The sequence below is a fragment of the Pleurodeles waltl genome, chromosome 7 (assembly GCF_031143425.1).
Source record: "Pleurodeles waltl isolate 20211129_DDA chromosome 7, aPleWal1.hap1.20221129, whole genome shotgun sequence".
Taxonomy (NCBI): Eukaryota; Metazoa; Chordata; class Amphibia; order Caudata; family Salamandridae; genus Pleurodeles; species Pleurodeles waltl.
In genome coordinates this window covers 1,195,289,268-1,195,304,241 of record NC_090446.1, presented here as the reverse complement: position 1 = coordinate 1,195,304,241, position 14,974 = coordinate 1,195,289,268, and the positions used below count along the sequence as shown (strand labels likewise).

The 14,974-nt window shown below is 44.7% G+C and overlaps 1 protein-coding gene across 1 annotated transcript in view; it reads left to right on the top strand.

Annotated features, from left to right (window-relative positions):
• The window catches only part of STX8 (syntaxin 8), an 812,050-nt gene that overhangs the window by 251,874 nt on the left and 545,202 nt on the right, over positions 1 to 14,974 (top strand). Inside the window, exon 5 of the mRNA XM_069200320.1 lies at positions 9,230 to 9,354. Within this exon, the coding sequence (XP_069056421.1) occupies positions 9,230 to 9,354 (125 nt within the window). The remainder of the gene's footprint in view (positions 1 to 9,229; positions 9,355 to 14,974) is intronic.

The window sequence follows — 14,974 nt, the reverse complement described above, 5'->3', positions numbered from 1 at the left end:
AAGAAATGGGGCATCTTTAAAGCCCTGTGTTAGAAATGGGGACTTAGGTTTGCAGTCAGGTTACCCCTTGTCCAAGCAAGGACCCTCACTCTAGTCAGGGTAAAGGAGAATCACATTCAGTTAACCCCGCTCACCCCCTTGGTAACTTGATCACGAGCATGCAGGCTTAACTTCAGAAGCAATGTGTAAAGTATTTGTACCAACACACACAGTAATACAGTGTAAACACTACTAAATGAACACTTCACCAGTTTATAAAAATAGATAATATTTACAAGAATCCAACATATAGAAGTCAACATATGAATTTTCAAAAGAATTAGAGTTTTAATCCTTAGAAAACAGTGAGAATGCTGTTGTTATACAAAGTACCTGGTTAGCATAAAAAATAAAGCCACACGGGTGAGCGTGCGTCGGAAAGGGGTAGCGATGCATCTATTCCTTACTCGCAAGTGAGACCGTGCATCGTTCTCTTCTCCGGTCGGGTCGGCGATGCGTCATCTTTCTCCCTCGCAAGAGAGCGATGCGTGGCTTTCCGGACGGGGCACTTCGGGTCCACGCAGAGTCGGGTAGACTTGGACTCCCAGGGATGATGCGTGGAAAATCCAGGCGCACGGTGTTAGAAAAACGTGCTGCGTGGCGTTTGCGTCGTTATCAGCCTCTGTAAGCGGATGTTGCATGTCGTTTCTCCATCTGTGATGCGTTGATCACCCAGCCGTGATGCAGGTGGAGCGTCGAGCTCAGCCGTGAAGCCGACTGTGCGTTGTTTATCAGCTGCGTTGCAGAAGGTACGTCGATAATTTACCCACACGCCATTCTGTGCGTGAATTTCAGCTTTGGTTCTCCCAACTTCACCTTGCAAGGACCCAGGGACTTGATAGGGCACCACTTGGCTTGGCAGGAGTCTCAGCAGAGAGTCCAGGTTCTGGCAGAGGAAGTCTTTGATAGCCCTGAAACTTCAATAATAGGAGGCTAGCTCAGTTCAAGCCCTTGGAGATTCTTCTCAAGCAGGAATGCACAACAAAGTCCAGTCTTTGTCCCCTTTCACAGGCAGAATCAGCAACTGCAGGATAGCCCAACAAAGCACAGTCACAGTCAGGGGCAGCACTTCTCCTCTGCTCTTCAGGTCTTCTCCTTGGCAGAGGTTCCTCTTGAATCCAGAAGTGATCTAATTTTCAGGGGTTTTGGATCCACTACTTATACCCCTTTCTGCCTTTGAAGTAGGCAAACTTCAAAGGAAAGTCTCTCTTGCTTGTAAGATCCTGCCTTGCCAAGGCCAGGCCCCAGTCACACACCAGGGGGTTGACAACTGCATTGTGTCAGGGCAGACACGGCCCTTTCAGGTGTGAGTGACCACTTCTCCCTTCCCTCCCAGCACAGATGGCTCATCAGGATATGCAGGCTACACCCCGGCTCCCTTTGTGTCACCATCTAGAAGAGAGGTGCAAACAGCCCAACTGTCAAACTGACCCAGACAGGGAGTCCACAAACAGGCAGAGTCACAGAATGGTTTAAGCAGGAAAATTCCTACTTTCTAAAAGTGCCATTTTCAAACACCCTATATAAAAATAACCTTTACCAAAAGATGTATTTTAAAATTGTGAGTTCAAAGACCCTAAACTCCAGATTTCTATTTGCCCCCAAAGGGAATCTGCAATTTAATAATATTTAAAGGCAGCCCCCATGTTAACCTGTGAGAGAGATAGGCCTGGCGCAGTGAAAACCGAATTTGGCAGTATTTCACTTTTAAGACATATAAAACACATTAGTATATGTCCTACCTTAAACATACACTGTACCCTGCCCATGGGGCTACCTAGGGCATACCTTAGAGGTGCCATAAATGTATGAAAAGGGAAGGTTTGGGCCTGGCAAATGGGTACACTTGCCAAGTCGAATTGGCAGTTTAAAACTGCACTCACAGACATTGCAGTGTCAGGTCTGAGCCATGATTACAGAGCTATTCATGTAGGTGGAACAAACAGTGCTGCAGGCCCACTAGTAGCATTTGATTTACAGGCCCTGGGCACCGCTAGTGCATTGTACTAGGGACTTATTATTAGATCAAATATGTCAATCATGGAAAGCCAATTACACATATATTTTATATAGGTTCACTTGCACTTTAGCACTGGATAATAGTGGTAAAGTGCCCAAGGCATCAAAAACATCACAAATGGGAGTCCAGCACACATCAAAAACCTGAGAAACAAAGGTAAAAATTTAAGGGAGACCACACCAAGGATGCCAAGTCTGACACCCTGCGTGAACAAAGGTTTCTCTCAAGAGGAAAGAGAACGTGGGCAGTTATTGGAAGACTCCTCATTCAAAGACCCTCACTTTGAAAATATAAACACAAAGCTCCAGTGACCCTGGACCACGATAAGCTGCACACTGAGAATCTGTGTTTCAGCCCTAACCTCTGCACCATGGAATCCTTGTGTTCTGCTCACAAACGATGCTAATGATGTAGGGCAATTAACAGACAGCGAGTCTGCTGCGACAGTCATTGTAGCTTTCCTGCTGGAAACCCAACTTAAATCCTGCTGACTCCGAGGGCAGCATAGGTCCTTGCTGGTCCTGACACGTATATCTGTTGCAGCTTTATGTTGCTACCGGCTTAGTCACGTGGAGGACTGACTGGCTCAGGCCTCACCGCTCAAGCTCTAATGCGCTGTAGGAGGGCAGATGGGAAACGATGACAACATACTTCAGACTTGCGCGTGGTAGAACCCCAGTGGACCCAACCTGTGATCGGCTCTTCTTCTTGACCCTTAACTAATCCACCCTCTGACATCATCACCAAGTCCTGTGACAAAGGTCTGCTCCCTCTTCCCTAGAAGAGATAGAATTGACACAAGTGAACAGAGAAGTGCTGTTGGCATGGCTGTGGTTTCTTTAGTTCATAGAAACGCTGCTTTCATCACACCCTTTCCCACTCACTCATTCTTGGTTCACCCTGACCATGTAAACGACTAAGCAGAGGAAGTGCTTAATTTATGCCGGTGGTTGGCGGCGATGGGAATTAATACCCTTTTATGAGGACCGGTACTTATATCGTCAGACACTGACCTAGAAAAAGAGATTTAAAAAATCAGGAATGGAACAAAAACGGAATAAGAGAAAAGTAGGAAAGCATTGAAAAAGAAAAAATCTGGACTGAAAAGGAACTAGCGACATAAATAAATAGTAAGCGTAGAGTGGTTGATGAGGCGTGAGATGGAACCAGAACTCGTAAGCTTTGGCATTCGGTACCCTACGGAATTCTGCAGCACCGGCGACGGGCATGTATTTATTTTATGTTATTTTTTATAAAGCCTGAAGAAATACATTTTGAGTTTTGCAGACATTGCGTAGCGTTGCAAAGGGAAGTTCCCGTCCACTGCCAGCAGATGGCTCTCGATCGCTGTAAATCGAATTTAGCTCACAACAGTATTAGTAAAGACTATATCTGATCCAAATAATAGCGGAGCTCATTTACTGGTCCCCTGCTCGAGGATGCAGTGTTACAGGCCTGCTTATCTTTGCCGAGGAAAGGCCAGTAAATCCTCAAGCCACACAACGAGAACAGACGTGCTCTTGAACGTCTGGTACATTAAATGTGGCTCAATAAGGCTCTGAACATGGGCTTCATGATATTGTTCACCATGGAAATGTGTTGGCGGCTACCGTATGGCTTTTTCTTTTACATTTCCTCCTTTTGCGGCCAAATGCATGGTTATAGTCTTGCTTTCTAGCTACCTTGTTGCCTCTGGATATATCTTTTTCTTTAAATGTTATTTACATCGAAAATTAAATAGGTGTGGCATTCATTAGTACAACGAAACAATCACATGGAAAAATACGCACAAAGTTCAGATAAATGAACAAAACAGGGCCTGCTTCACAAGGCACCGTGTGCACAAAGCACCGTTTCAAGGGAGAAACAATGGTAATTACGATAAGATCAAAATTATTGATAACATTCCAAGAGAATTACATTGGAGTAAATGGGAGTATCTAACAGGTGTCTTGCCTCCTGTGTTACACCTGCCAGGGCTCAAACCTGTGTTGGCTACTGGATTGGTTTTCGGAATACTAAAGGCACTTTAATCATAAACGACTTAACATTTTTATTATAAGAATTAAGATTATACTCATAATACAACAGTGGTAACTGCCATATATCTTGCACAAATCTATTTTAGAATATACATCTTATTTGGCATTTTGCAATGCCCCCCTGGTCTTGTTTTTTGATGTATTTATTTTATTTTCTATTTGCATTAAATTATAAAGCACATTTTCTACATCTGTTTTTTTGGCACTCAGAGAAAAATAGCTATATCCTTATTCTACCACAATAAAAGCTTGTTTTATTGTCTACCGCGATGTGAGGTTATCATTATTGTCCTACCAAAATACTGTGGCCGAAATATTGACAACCATTATATTCGTAAGGTATGAATACATTGGTAAGTATACATTTACTATTCTTAACACCTCATATATGTATGTTTATGTACCTTAATGGCACTTATATCGTCAAGGTGCCTAGACATGGATTTAGGAACAGTAAGTATTGTGGATGTTGATATTTTGCTTCTCGATTTTGTGCATAAAACTGCCATGTCATATTTAAGGGGAATTATCCAAGGTTTATTCGCCTTTATCAATTTTCGGGACGTTGGGCCAGTAGCAGATGTGCTATGAGAGACAGTGTCTCAGCTGAGGCGACTGCCCTGAAAAAGCTCTTCCTCTTGTTCATTTTCTCTTGGACGATGGCACTACCAGTTGTAGATCTGTTCCAGAACTGATTTCTTGACTAGACTGGTACTATATTTTTTTTGTAATTTGTCGGCAATTTTGGCCGTTCGCTTCGTGAATAATCCTAGGGCCCTTGACTTCATTGGTAGCCAGTTGAGTTTTCGTAAACCCGGAAGGCTGTGATCTCTCATCTTTAACTGCTGCAGGGTTCTTTGGTAGCTGGAGTCACGTGTGCACTGTATTTTTGCCGTGTGCAGAGCGAGATATTTGTACAGATTGCCTGAGGAGATCGGACTATTTCAATCTTAAAAGTTGAATAAATAAGTATATCACATTTTGTTTGGGATGAAGTACTACCTGCTGTACGTTTGATACTGTCAATCACAGGGGAGTTCCCCCACAAGCTCTGGACACAAGGTGAAAAGATGGGTTTTTTAATACCTCTGTAACTTGTTGTGATTTCCTGTTAATGTGTGGTAGGGCTACATTATTCATGTATTTCCTTGCCAGATATCCACATTCTCTGCCTTCCCCGCCACACCTGCGGGTCAGTTCTTTGGGCTGTATCAGTGCTTTAAGTGTCAGACAAAAAAGTGCTTGTACTCACAAAATTGATCATGATGGGCCTTGAAGGGAAGATCGGGCCATGTCTGGGGGCGTGGCTGTGAGGCATGCATTTTAATAATATCAGGAATCTCTTGGCATCTGTCAGAGGCTGATGATCATTGAGCCAAGAAGTGCAGTTTACAGCATCGTTTTCACACCGAATTGCAAAAAAAAGCTACAAGTTTTGAAAGGACACAATACAAACATCATCCTATAACACAAAAAACAAGTTGAAGATGTAGCATTGCAGAAAGGATGTAGTCTCGTGAAATATTGTAATCTCTATCACCATGAGACCCTCATTCTATTCCCGGGTGCCTACCTACACAAGACTTGTGTTCTGTTTTAGCCAAATTAGCTCATCTCGTGCGCTCCTTTTCTGACAAAACTGGCCTTGGTACGAGGAACCTTAATATCCCACATTCATATTGCACGGCCTTGGAATGTGGCCCGCTCCATCATCATTCGGTTGCTAAGATAATTCCACACAAGCTGAGTACCTCCATTTGGAGATCTTTTTATGATGGAACGGAAGATTTAGGTATTTAGTTGCGGTAATCTACTCTATGTACAGTATGTGAGCACCAAAGCACATTAAAACGGTAATCATTCACTCATTCTTATAATAGTGCATTTTGTTAAGTTCTTGTGTTTTTAATGAGTAAAACAGTTTACAACAAGCAGTCTTAACAGGAAAGCTTCAAACAGAGTCGGACACATTTAAGGCTGAAGCTATGCTATCTGAGCTTTCTTGCCAGCAATAATGGAATGCACACACCGATCCTGTTCACCCTTACATGTATGTAGACTGTATCAGAGACTAAGCACTTTCGAAAACCTACACTCTTCTCCAGCTCCATATTCCTCACACCTACTACCTGCAAAACAGACTTTAAAAAAAAAAAAAAAAAAAGATTTATAGTGGCAGGCAGCAAGGTGAACAGCAGGGGCGCCCAGGGCTGTTGAAACTGAGTGAGAGGGAAGAGCTGCAAGTTTGTCTCCTCCATCTTTGCGACCACACGTGAACCTGTGACAGATGGATTGGCACAAACACACATGAGCTCTCCAACTGACACTTGAAGCGCAATTCAGTGCATTTGCTTTATACATGCGGTTGGGGTACCGGTTATTTCTGCTGTGCCTCAACTCACTGCCTCCCGACTCGGCCTGTCCACGCAACACTCGTCTACCAACACCTCCAATGGATGTTGTGTGTGTTGTGAGACAAGGGCATGGCGAACCACGCGATATTCCAGCTTGGGGTGCTACTGGGGCAGATTAAATAGTTTAATGCACTTCTTTGCTTTCATCTCTGGCATGAAGGTCAGTGCAGGTCCGAAGGAGAAACTAATTAATTCCGCAAGGATAAACTACAATAACATAGTTGTGGGAGGAGGGCCAAAAGAAAAAGTGGCCTAAAACTGTTTCAGAGAGAAAGAAGAAATATTAATATTTCAAAGAACAAATAAGTCAGATACAAATGGATTGAGATAGCTATAAGGAAAGAAATTAAAATGAAAATAATGAATGAAGGAAAAGTGAACCATGAAAGAAAGAGGTTGCATAAGAACACAGAAAAAATGGAAAAAAAATGCAAAAGAAAGTATGGAAGAAAAGAAAGAATGAAGGGTTGAAATGAAAAGGAAGGAAAAAATAAATAAAAAAGAAAAATGAAAGATAGTAGAAAAATATAATGAAATAAAGAGGAAATGTGAGGTAAAAGGATGGGAGACTGAAGGAAAGACGAGAAAGAAAAAATTAGGCCTGGGCAGAACTCGCAGAGTTTCACTCCACAGAATTCAGCGGATTACATAAAAAACTCAATGGAGTTATGTGAGCGTGCAGAATTTGGCACAGCAGGCTGCTCACATGAATTTTTGCACCAGGAGCTTGTTCCACTGTGTAAAATCAGTACTAACTGCACCACATGGCACGCCAGAAGGCGTTGCTACTTTCTGTTGCTGGAGTAGATCTGCCGCATGTGCCCACGTTGAGAAACCTGACCGGGAGGTGTTCTAGTGCCTGAAAATCACGCTAGGGGATGCACATTCACACTCACCAACCTAATGTTGACGAGTTGCGCACAAGAAAACTCTCCAGCCTTCAGCGGTTGGCGGAGGCTTTCCTGTACTCTGCGCTCGAACCAAAATGTGGAGTGAGCAAGACTCTGCAAACTCTGCCGGCTGAGCTAAAGTTTTCACCCACCCCTAGAAAGAATTAGCGAATGGAAAAAATACAAAATGAAAAGATGCAAAGAAGGTACAAAGAAGTGACAGGGACATGATGATGCTAAAGGGATGTGAAGAGTGATAGAAAGCTAGCAAAAAGAACAGATAGAGAGAATAGACAGAAAGAAAGTTGTCAAGAAAGGATGAAGTACATATAAAAATAGGAAAAAAGATGATAGAAAGAAGGAAGGAAAGACACCTAAAAGGAAAGAAAGGAGATGGATAGAACGAATGAGAGAAATAAGTCAGTATTGTTAAATGTGTAGCTTTGGGCCAAATTCCTTTAAAATCATGCAATAGTATTCATTATTTTGCACCATTTTCTGTAAATTTTCCCCAGGGATACAACTGCCATGACACTTCATAGGAGGTGTTGGGATTGCTCTCTTTACGTTGCACACTTATTGTCATAAATATGTGTAAGGGGATGGTATTTTGTTTTTCTGGCTACTCCCTTATCATGAGATAGGGCAAGTATCCTCCTGTATGTCGTATGTGCGGGACCTAATTGGTACCTCTTGTTGCAATTGTATGCAGCACGAACGTGGCCCAAATACATTAGAGTGCTTTATACGAGAGGCAGAAGTTTTACATGAAAGCATAATTTTGTTCGTAAGGTACAGGTGGTTAAGTGATTTTGAGATTTAAGGGATTTGCAGAGAATGCGGAGCCGCTACCGGGATTGGAACCTGGTTCCTCAGTTCCAATGTGGGCAGGTCTGCCCTGCAGACAACATCTCTTTGCTCCTGTTACACTGCCACTTAGAATGTAAGACTGCAGAACCAACTCAGTACCAGAATACTCTGTCTATTGACTGTCACAATCAGAGTGGCTCACAGACACACTCCAGTAGCCTCGTTTGAGGCAGATCCTGCATGCCACCAGGAGTACCGGTACTCTCCTTGCCCCAGGAGAAGTTTTGGTACTCGATGGGAGGAAACTGAGACGTGCCAGTACTCGAGACCGGCCATTAAAAACACTGGACTGCATTATTAAAGTAGTAAGCACATTAACTGGAGCCGTGCTGCATAGTAACAAAAAGACAAGTCCCTGCAAGAGTTGGCACCCCTGTAAAAATGCAGCTTATATTATGTTGTAAACCGATGCTGTAAGCCGTTCAACCGAAGTCAAGCTTCGTGATATAAAATAGGAGGTAACATACATTTTTCCTCCCTTCACTAAACTCCTGCAGCGCAATACACTACTATCGGAATCTGTCTTATTAGCCACTGGTTCTTAAAAAGTAGGCTCAGAAAAAAGGTTTCTGGAAACCTGATCTTCCCTTTTATTGGTAAAGTTGATGTCATGGTATAATGCTCAGGCACTTTTAGTTCTACTACCACTCACTGTAATATCACCTCGGAATGATGTAATAAGCTTCTACACGAAAGTAATACTGCAATTTAGGTCGGTAATGACGCTACACCTAGATGTCAATCATGACATTAGTTAAAGGTTTCTGATGTTGTGTAATGGAAAGGGAGTTCCTGATGCTGGGTGCATACTCGGAGGGGAACTGCTGGTGTGTTTGCTGCTTATTTTATTTCGTAATGTAGTGCTCCTCTCCTCAACATGCTGGAGCTGTGTACCAAAAACTCTGCACTGTGATTCCCCTTATATAATGCACGTAATTTCTGGTTGTGTTGCAGGTCCAGTTTAATGGCTGGCGGTGGAACCCAGCGCGTCAGCAACCCCTGGCTCATGGAAGAACCCGAGGAGATCAGGGGTCTTGGGTTTGGAGAGATCAAGCAGCAGCAACAGAGAATTATACAAGGTGATTATCAATCTTCTGTCAGGAAACTGGGCGAGAGTCTGGTGACCAGTGCAAACTCTTTCCAAATGGGTAGGATGAGTGTGCGATTTGGATGGCAACTTTATTCCTGTTCTGTGCATTTCTGCCTTTTCACTGAATTAAAGATGCCCCTATAAGTCCTGTTGGTGGTGAGTATGGAGTAGACTTTGGCAGGAACGTCTTAGGTGGGAATACATTTGCGGGCTGGTCCCTGTTTCTAATTTCAGTTTCTGGGGCGTCAAAACCTTCGCAGTCTTCACATTTTCACGCTGCTGCACCAAAGCCATGTCATTCACAGGCTTGAGGAAAGGGTCCCCCTCCTCAAATGCCATACCACTGAGTTTTGAGCAGACTAAATCCAAGGCTTCTCCTTTCCCGAAATTGCCTTCTTAGAAATCAAGAAGTTGATGAACAGTTTCCCTAATTAAAATATCACATGGAATATGAAACAGAATTATATTTCACGCTTTGGTGCTTTTATAGCACATCATGCATTGGTTTCGAAACCCGTATTTCTCAGGGAACTGTGAAATAAGGGAATATTTCACAGTTACCTGTGAAATACTGATTTCATCAATATATTGACACCCCAAAATAAACATATATTGTAAAAAATACGTACAGGTGCCACATATATTGTGGTCTTGTATTGCCATTTCAGGAGTCTGGTGACATTGACAAACCACTCAGCCTTCGACTTGATGGTTTACAGTACCACCCGGAAGCCCTTGATGGCATTATTGGACCATACTACAGTGTTACTCTTTGGCTGTGCAAAGTAGGGGTTTGCTGTAGAGTCTGGACTGTGGCTGGGCCCTGCTTCCAACCCGCTGCTCTGTTGCCAAGACCCACGCGTAGCTGTTGTCCAAGCATAGCTACAGAATACTTTTTTGCCATTTATGTTTATTTTACTGGATTTGTGAATCAAAATGTTGATTAACGGATTCTAGACCCTCTGTGAGTCTGTCAGACCCAGTGAGGGTCCAGGATTCTGAAATCCAGCATGTAATCACCAAAACATGACATCACTGATGGCATCTTTCAGGCTTCTATTATATTACTCTATAGACAAGTACAGCATTAGAGGTGAGAGCAATATCTGGGTGGCAGCAATATCTGTTTCCCTGCCTACAGGAGTACAGGTAGGAAAATACAAATTTGCTCCCACCTGGCAGGAGCATGTTTAAATCTCCCATCTGTTGGTACCAGCCTTGCCATCCCTGCCTGCGCTGCTGCAGGCATGTTCACTCCCACCTGAAGGGAGAGTGATTTGAAAAATGCTCCTGCCAGACAGGAATAAACATATGTTTTGTAGCCAGTACGGGTAGGGAAACTACTCCATCCGAGGGGTGTGGGCCACACAGAACATAGTAATTGAGCCAGCCCAGGGCCATTTAAAGCCTCAGGGAGGGTGACCACGTGGCCCAACTCCCCAACCTTTTTTTTTTTAACTAGTTGGCCCTGTGGCATCGGTTCCCCAGTGCCTTTAAAGGTTCTGTGTGGGGGGGAGCCACACAGTCCTCTCCCTTTAAAAAATGCACCATGGGATGGGTTCTCTGGGGCGTAGAAAGGCTTGGGGAGGGGGGGCCACGTGGCCCCCTTCCCTCGAATGTGCAGATTGGCCCCGGGGGTGGTGTTCCCAGGGCTTGCTTCAAACCCCCTGCTTGCTTGCAGACAACCTCACACTGCTTTGTTGGCTGGAGGGCCTACGACCAACTCACCCACAGGCAGCCAACCATGCGCAGTGCACGCAGGCCAGGGCCTGTGACCATCCCACCTGGAGGTAACCAGCCCCATAATGCACACAACCTTTTGTCGTGCAGGGAATGGGGTTCGATGCATGGCCTGGCTTGCAGCCAGGCCCTGTGTCCAATATTCCACAGGCTGCCACCCAGAGGCAGCCAACCCCATGCCGCTCATGTCCTTGGTTGTGCATATGGTAGGCTGCAGAGCCTGGCCCTGCTTTCAGTTCCCTGCATGCAGTGAAGACCACGTTGCACATGGCCTTTGGCCTAACACAGTGGGGTGTTGGTGACAGGGCTTGGCCTGCCACTAGGCCCTGTGGCAAACCCCCAAGAGGCTTCCAGTCCCATGCTGCGCACAGTCTTTGGTGTTCGTAGCAAAGGGTTGGCCATTGAGCCTTGAGGACGCCACCTCCTGGGCCAAAACATATATATTAATGGGGGGATACAACCCCCTCTCCAAGTCTTAATTGGCCCTGGGGACCCCATGCCCTTGGACCAAATTCCAATAAAAGGGGAGGGGTTGCTTGGCCCCTCTCCTCGAGATTTTGAAGACCACGGGGACATCATCCCCGGACCCAAATACAATTAAACAGGGAAGGAGGTATGGATGCCCCCACCCCCTGGAACCTTTGGAGGGCCCAGGAACCCCATCACCCAGGGCCAAATTCTAAGGGGTGAGGGGCTGCAGCCTTCCTCCCTGAGCCTTATTAAGCACCAGAAACCACATCCCTCAGGGTCAAATACAATTTTAAAAAAAAGGGAAGGGGCTGTGCCGCTCCTCCCAAGCCTTATTAGGCCCTCCTGGGACTCCAAGCCCCGGGGGCTGCATGTTATAAAAGGAGAAGAGAAACATATGCCCCTCCCCCCCATCTCCAAGCCTGTTTTTGCCCCAGGGACCCATTCCCCTACAGGTGGGAGCAATATGTGCTCCGTTTCAATTCCCGCAGAAATGAGAGCAGGGAAACTGAACACAAGTCTGCTCCCAGCCAGAAAGAACATGTTTAAATGTCCCGCTGCCTGGGAGCATACTTTTATGTTTGCTGCCGTCTGGGAGGAGATTTAAAAATGCTCCTGCCAGGTGGGAGCAAACGTATGTTTCTCTGCCTGTGCTGGTGAGGGCAGGGAAACTACTTTGTTGGGGGTAGGCTCCCCGGGACACTGTCACTGAGCTGGCCCTAGTAGATGGGGTGTCCGGGGCAAATAGAGGCTCAGGCCCCACTGCATGGGCCCATCTTCCCTTTTATTTGTACATTTCTTTTTTCTGATTTCAGCCTCTGGGGATGGGGTCCAGGAGACCTATTTAGGCTAGGGAAGTGGGGCTGCGCATTACCCCTCCCCCCATTTTATTTCCTTTTAAAGAAATCGACTCTGGGGTTGGGCTTCCCAGGACAAAGTCACTGAGCCATCCCTGGAGGATGGGATCTCCGGGGCCTATAAAGGCTCAGGGAGCGGAACCACGCAACCCACCCTCCCCTTTTGTACTTTTTGTTTTTTTGTTTTTTTTGGAAATCAGCCCTGGTTAATAGGGTCCCCAGGGTCTACGAAGGCCAGGGAAGGGGGAGCAGTGCTGGCCCTCCCCTTTATTTTTTATTTCAGATGTGGGGGATAGGATACCCTGGGCCTACTCAGACTTGGGAAAGGGGACCTTTCTTACTTCTTTTTAACACATTTAAAAAAAAAAAAATCAGCCCTGGGGTTGGGGCTCCCGGGGACCTACTGTGTGTTTGAGGAGAGGGAGGCCCCTACTAATGGCCGTTCCGTATATACGTTTTTAAAAAAAATATAGACTGACATTTTCTGTTTCCTTTTTTTTTTTTTTTTACTGCGATACTGCGGGAGTCCTACAGAAAACTGCAGTTTGTTTTTTTGTCACTGGCCCCAGGTCGGTCCCTCATTGCCCTCACTCAAGGGGCCTAGGGGGATGGGTAACCCAATCCTGCCCCTTTTGTTATTATTAAAAAAAAAATCAGAATAGCTTCCAGCAACATTTTTCTTATGTTGATTGCAGACAATGAGCGCGCTGCTCCTCCTGGAGTCTGACTCCTGCAAGAGCAAATTCACCCAAGGTTAAAAAAAAGCTCGCTGAGCCAGTCAGAAGGCTCTATTTTTTAAAATTGGGTTCAAGGGGCTCTTTTAAGAGTCCCTTAAACCCAACCATCCAGATATACAAATATTTTTTAACCTTAAAAACTACTGAATGGATTTACACCAAATCACAAAAAGCACAATCTGCAGACTAAGATCTAGCCTCCTTCTACATTTGGTGTAATTCTGTTCTGTTTTTTGCGGTAGCACTGCTCAAAGAAGCAGGGATGTGGAATTCCTACCGCCCGACGCCCGGGACATCTTGTTTGGGGTCAAGGGCAACAAGATTTTATGTTTACTTTGTCCTTGGGACAAGTAGACCCAACCCTCTGCAGCACAAACCCTTTGGCTGCCTGTTTACAGAGAGTGGAACTCTCTGCAGTTGAGGTAATGTGTTTCCAAAAGATAATGCTGTTCGAACTTGTATTTATGGTTCATTATTTGAAAACCTTCATTATTAGGGTGAGTGCTGTAAATAAATGTTTTAATGTCACACTTCACTACTGACGTTGGTTCAAGTACAAAAAAAAAAAAACGTGTATACACATGTTTGAAAAGTTTAGGCTATGAGGCTAAGTATAATGCTCCCAGAATGCTCTCTGATTATATGCAAATGAAGTGTCATTTAGTAAAATGTTTTGATGCATGCTAGTATTTCCCAAAAATATTTCTAATGGAAAATCAGTGTAACCATTTTCAACACGATTATGGGAAGCATGAAAATAAACAAACACTGACAAAGCCGATCTGACATATTTTTATAAGTCTTTTAGTTTCATCAATGCGTGTCTTGTTTTGAAATGGCTTTTGTAACACTTTATTGTTGTGGGAGCTACCAGGTCCTCAACATTGTAACAAACACTGGCAAAAAACCCCCAAAACGTTTTTGAACTCTAAAAGCACATGTTGCTACCAGTGGCATAACAAAGGCCCCGCAGCCGCCCTCCAGGGGGCCCCTTCAGCACAGCACCTGCCCTGAGTGAGTCTGGAGAGGGGGCTCCTCCATGTTCTTTGCAAAGGGGCACCCTCCAGTTTCATTACGTTACTGATTGCCACTGTAGTTCCTGACACTGAACAAAACTACTTTGTGTGCCAATATGCTCCTTGTGGAAGAGAAGAATGCGATCACTCACAGTAAAGCCAGCTGAAAGGAAGAGAAATAGAAGTTTAATAAAAACAAAATGTCTTTGTTAACACCAGACCTAATTAGGGACCAAGACCCACATGTAGGTAGCTTTTTGCATGTCGCAAACAGCGACTTTCGCTGTTTGCAGCGTGCAAAAAGCACATTGCGATGCACAAACCCAGTTTTGCGATTCGGTAACCTGGTTACCGAATCGCAAAACGGGTTTGTGACTCGCAATTAGGAAGGGGTGTTCTCTTCCTAATTGCGACTCGCAGTGCAATGTAGGATTGTTTTGCGAATGCGGGCGCAAACCAATCTCAGTTTGCACCCATTTCAAATGGGTGCTAACACTTTCACAAAAGGGAAGGGGTCCCTCTGGGACCCCTTCCCCATTGTGAATGTCACTGTAAACATTTTTACAGAGCAGGCAGTGGTCCTGCGGACCACTGCCTGCTCTGAAAAAATGAAACGAAAACGTTTCATTTTTCGTTTTTGTAATGCATCTCGTTTTCCTTTAAGGAAAACGGGCTGCATTACAAAAAAAAAAACTGCTTTATTGAAAAGCAGTCACAGACATGGTGGTCTGCTGTCTCCAGCAGGCCACCATCCCTGTGAGGCCGCCATTCGCAAGGGGGTCGCAAATTGC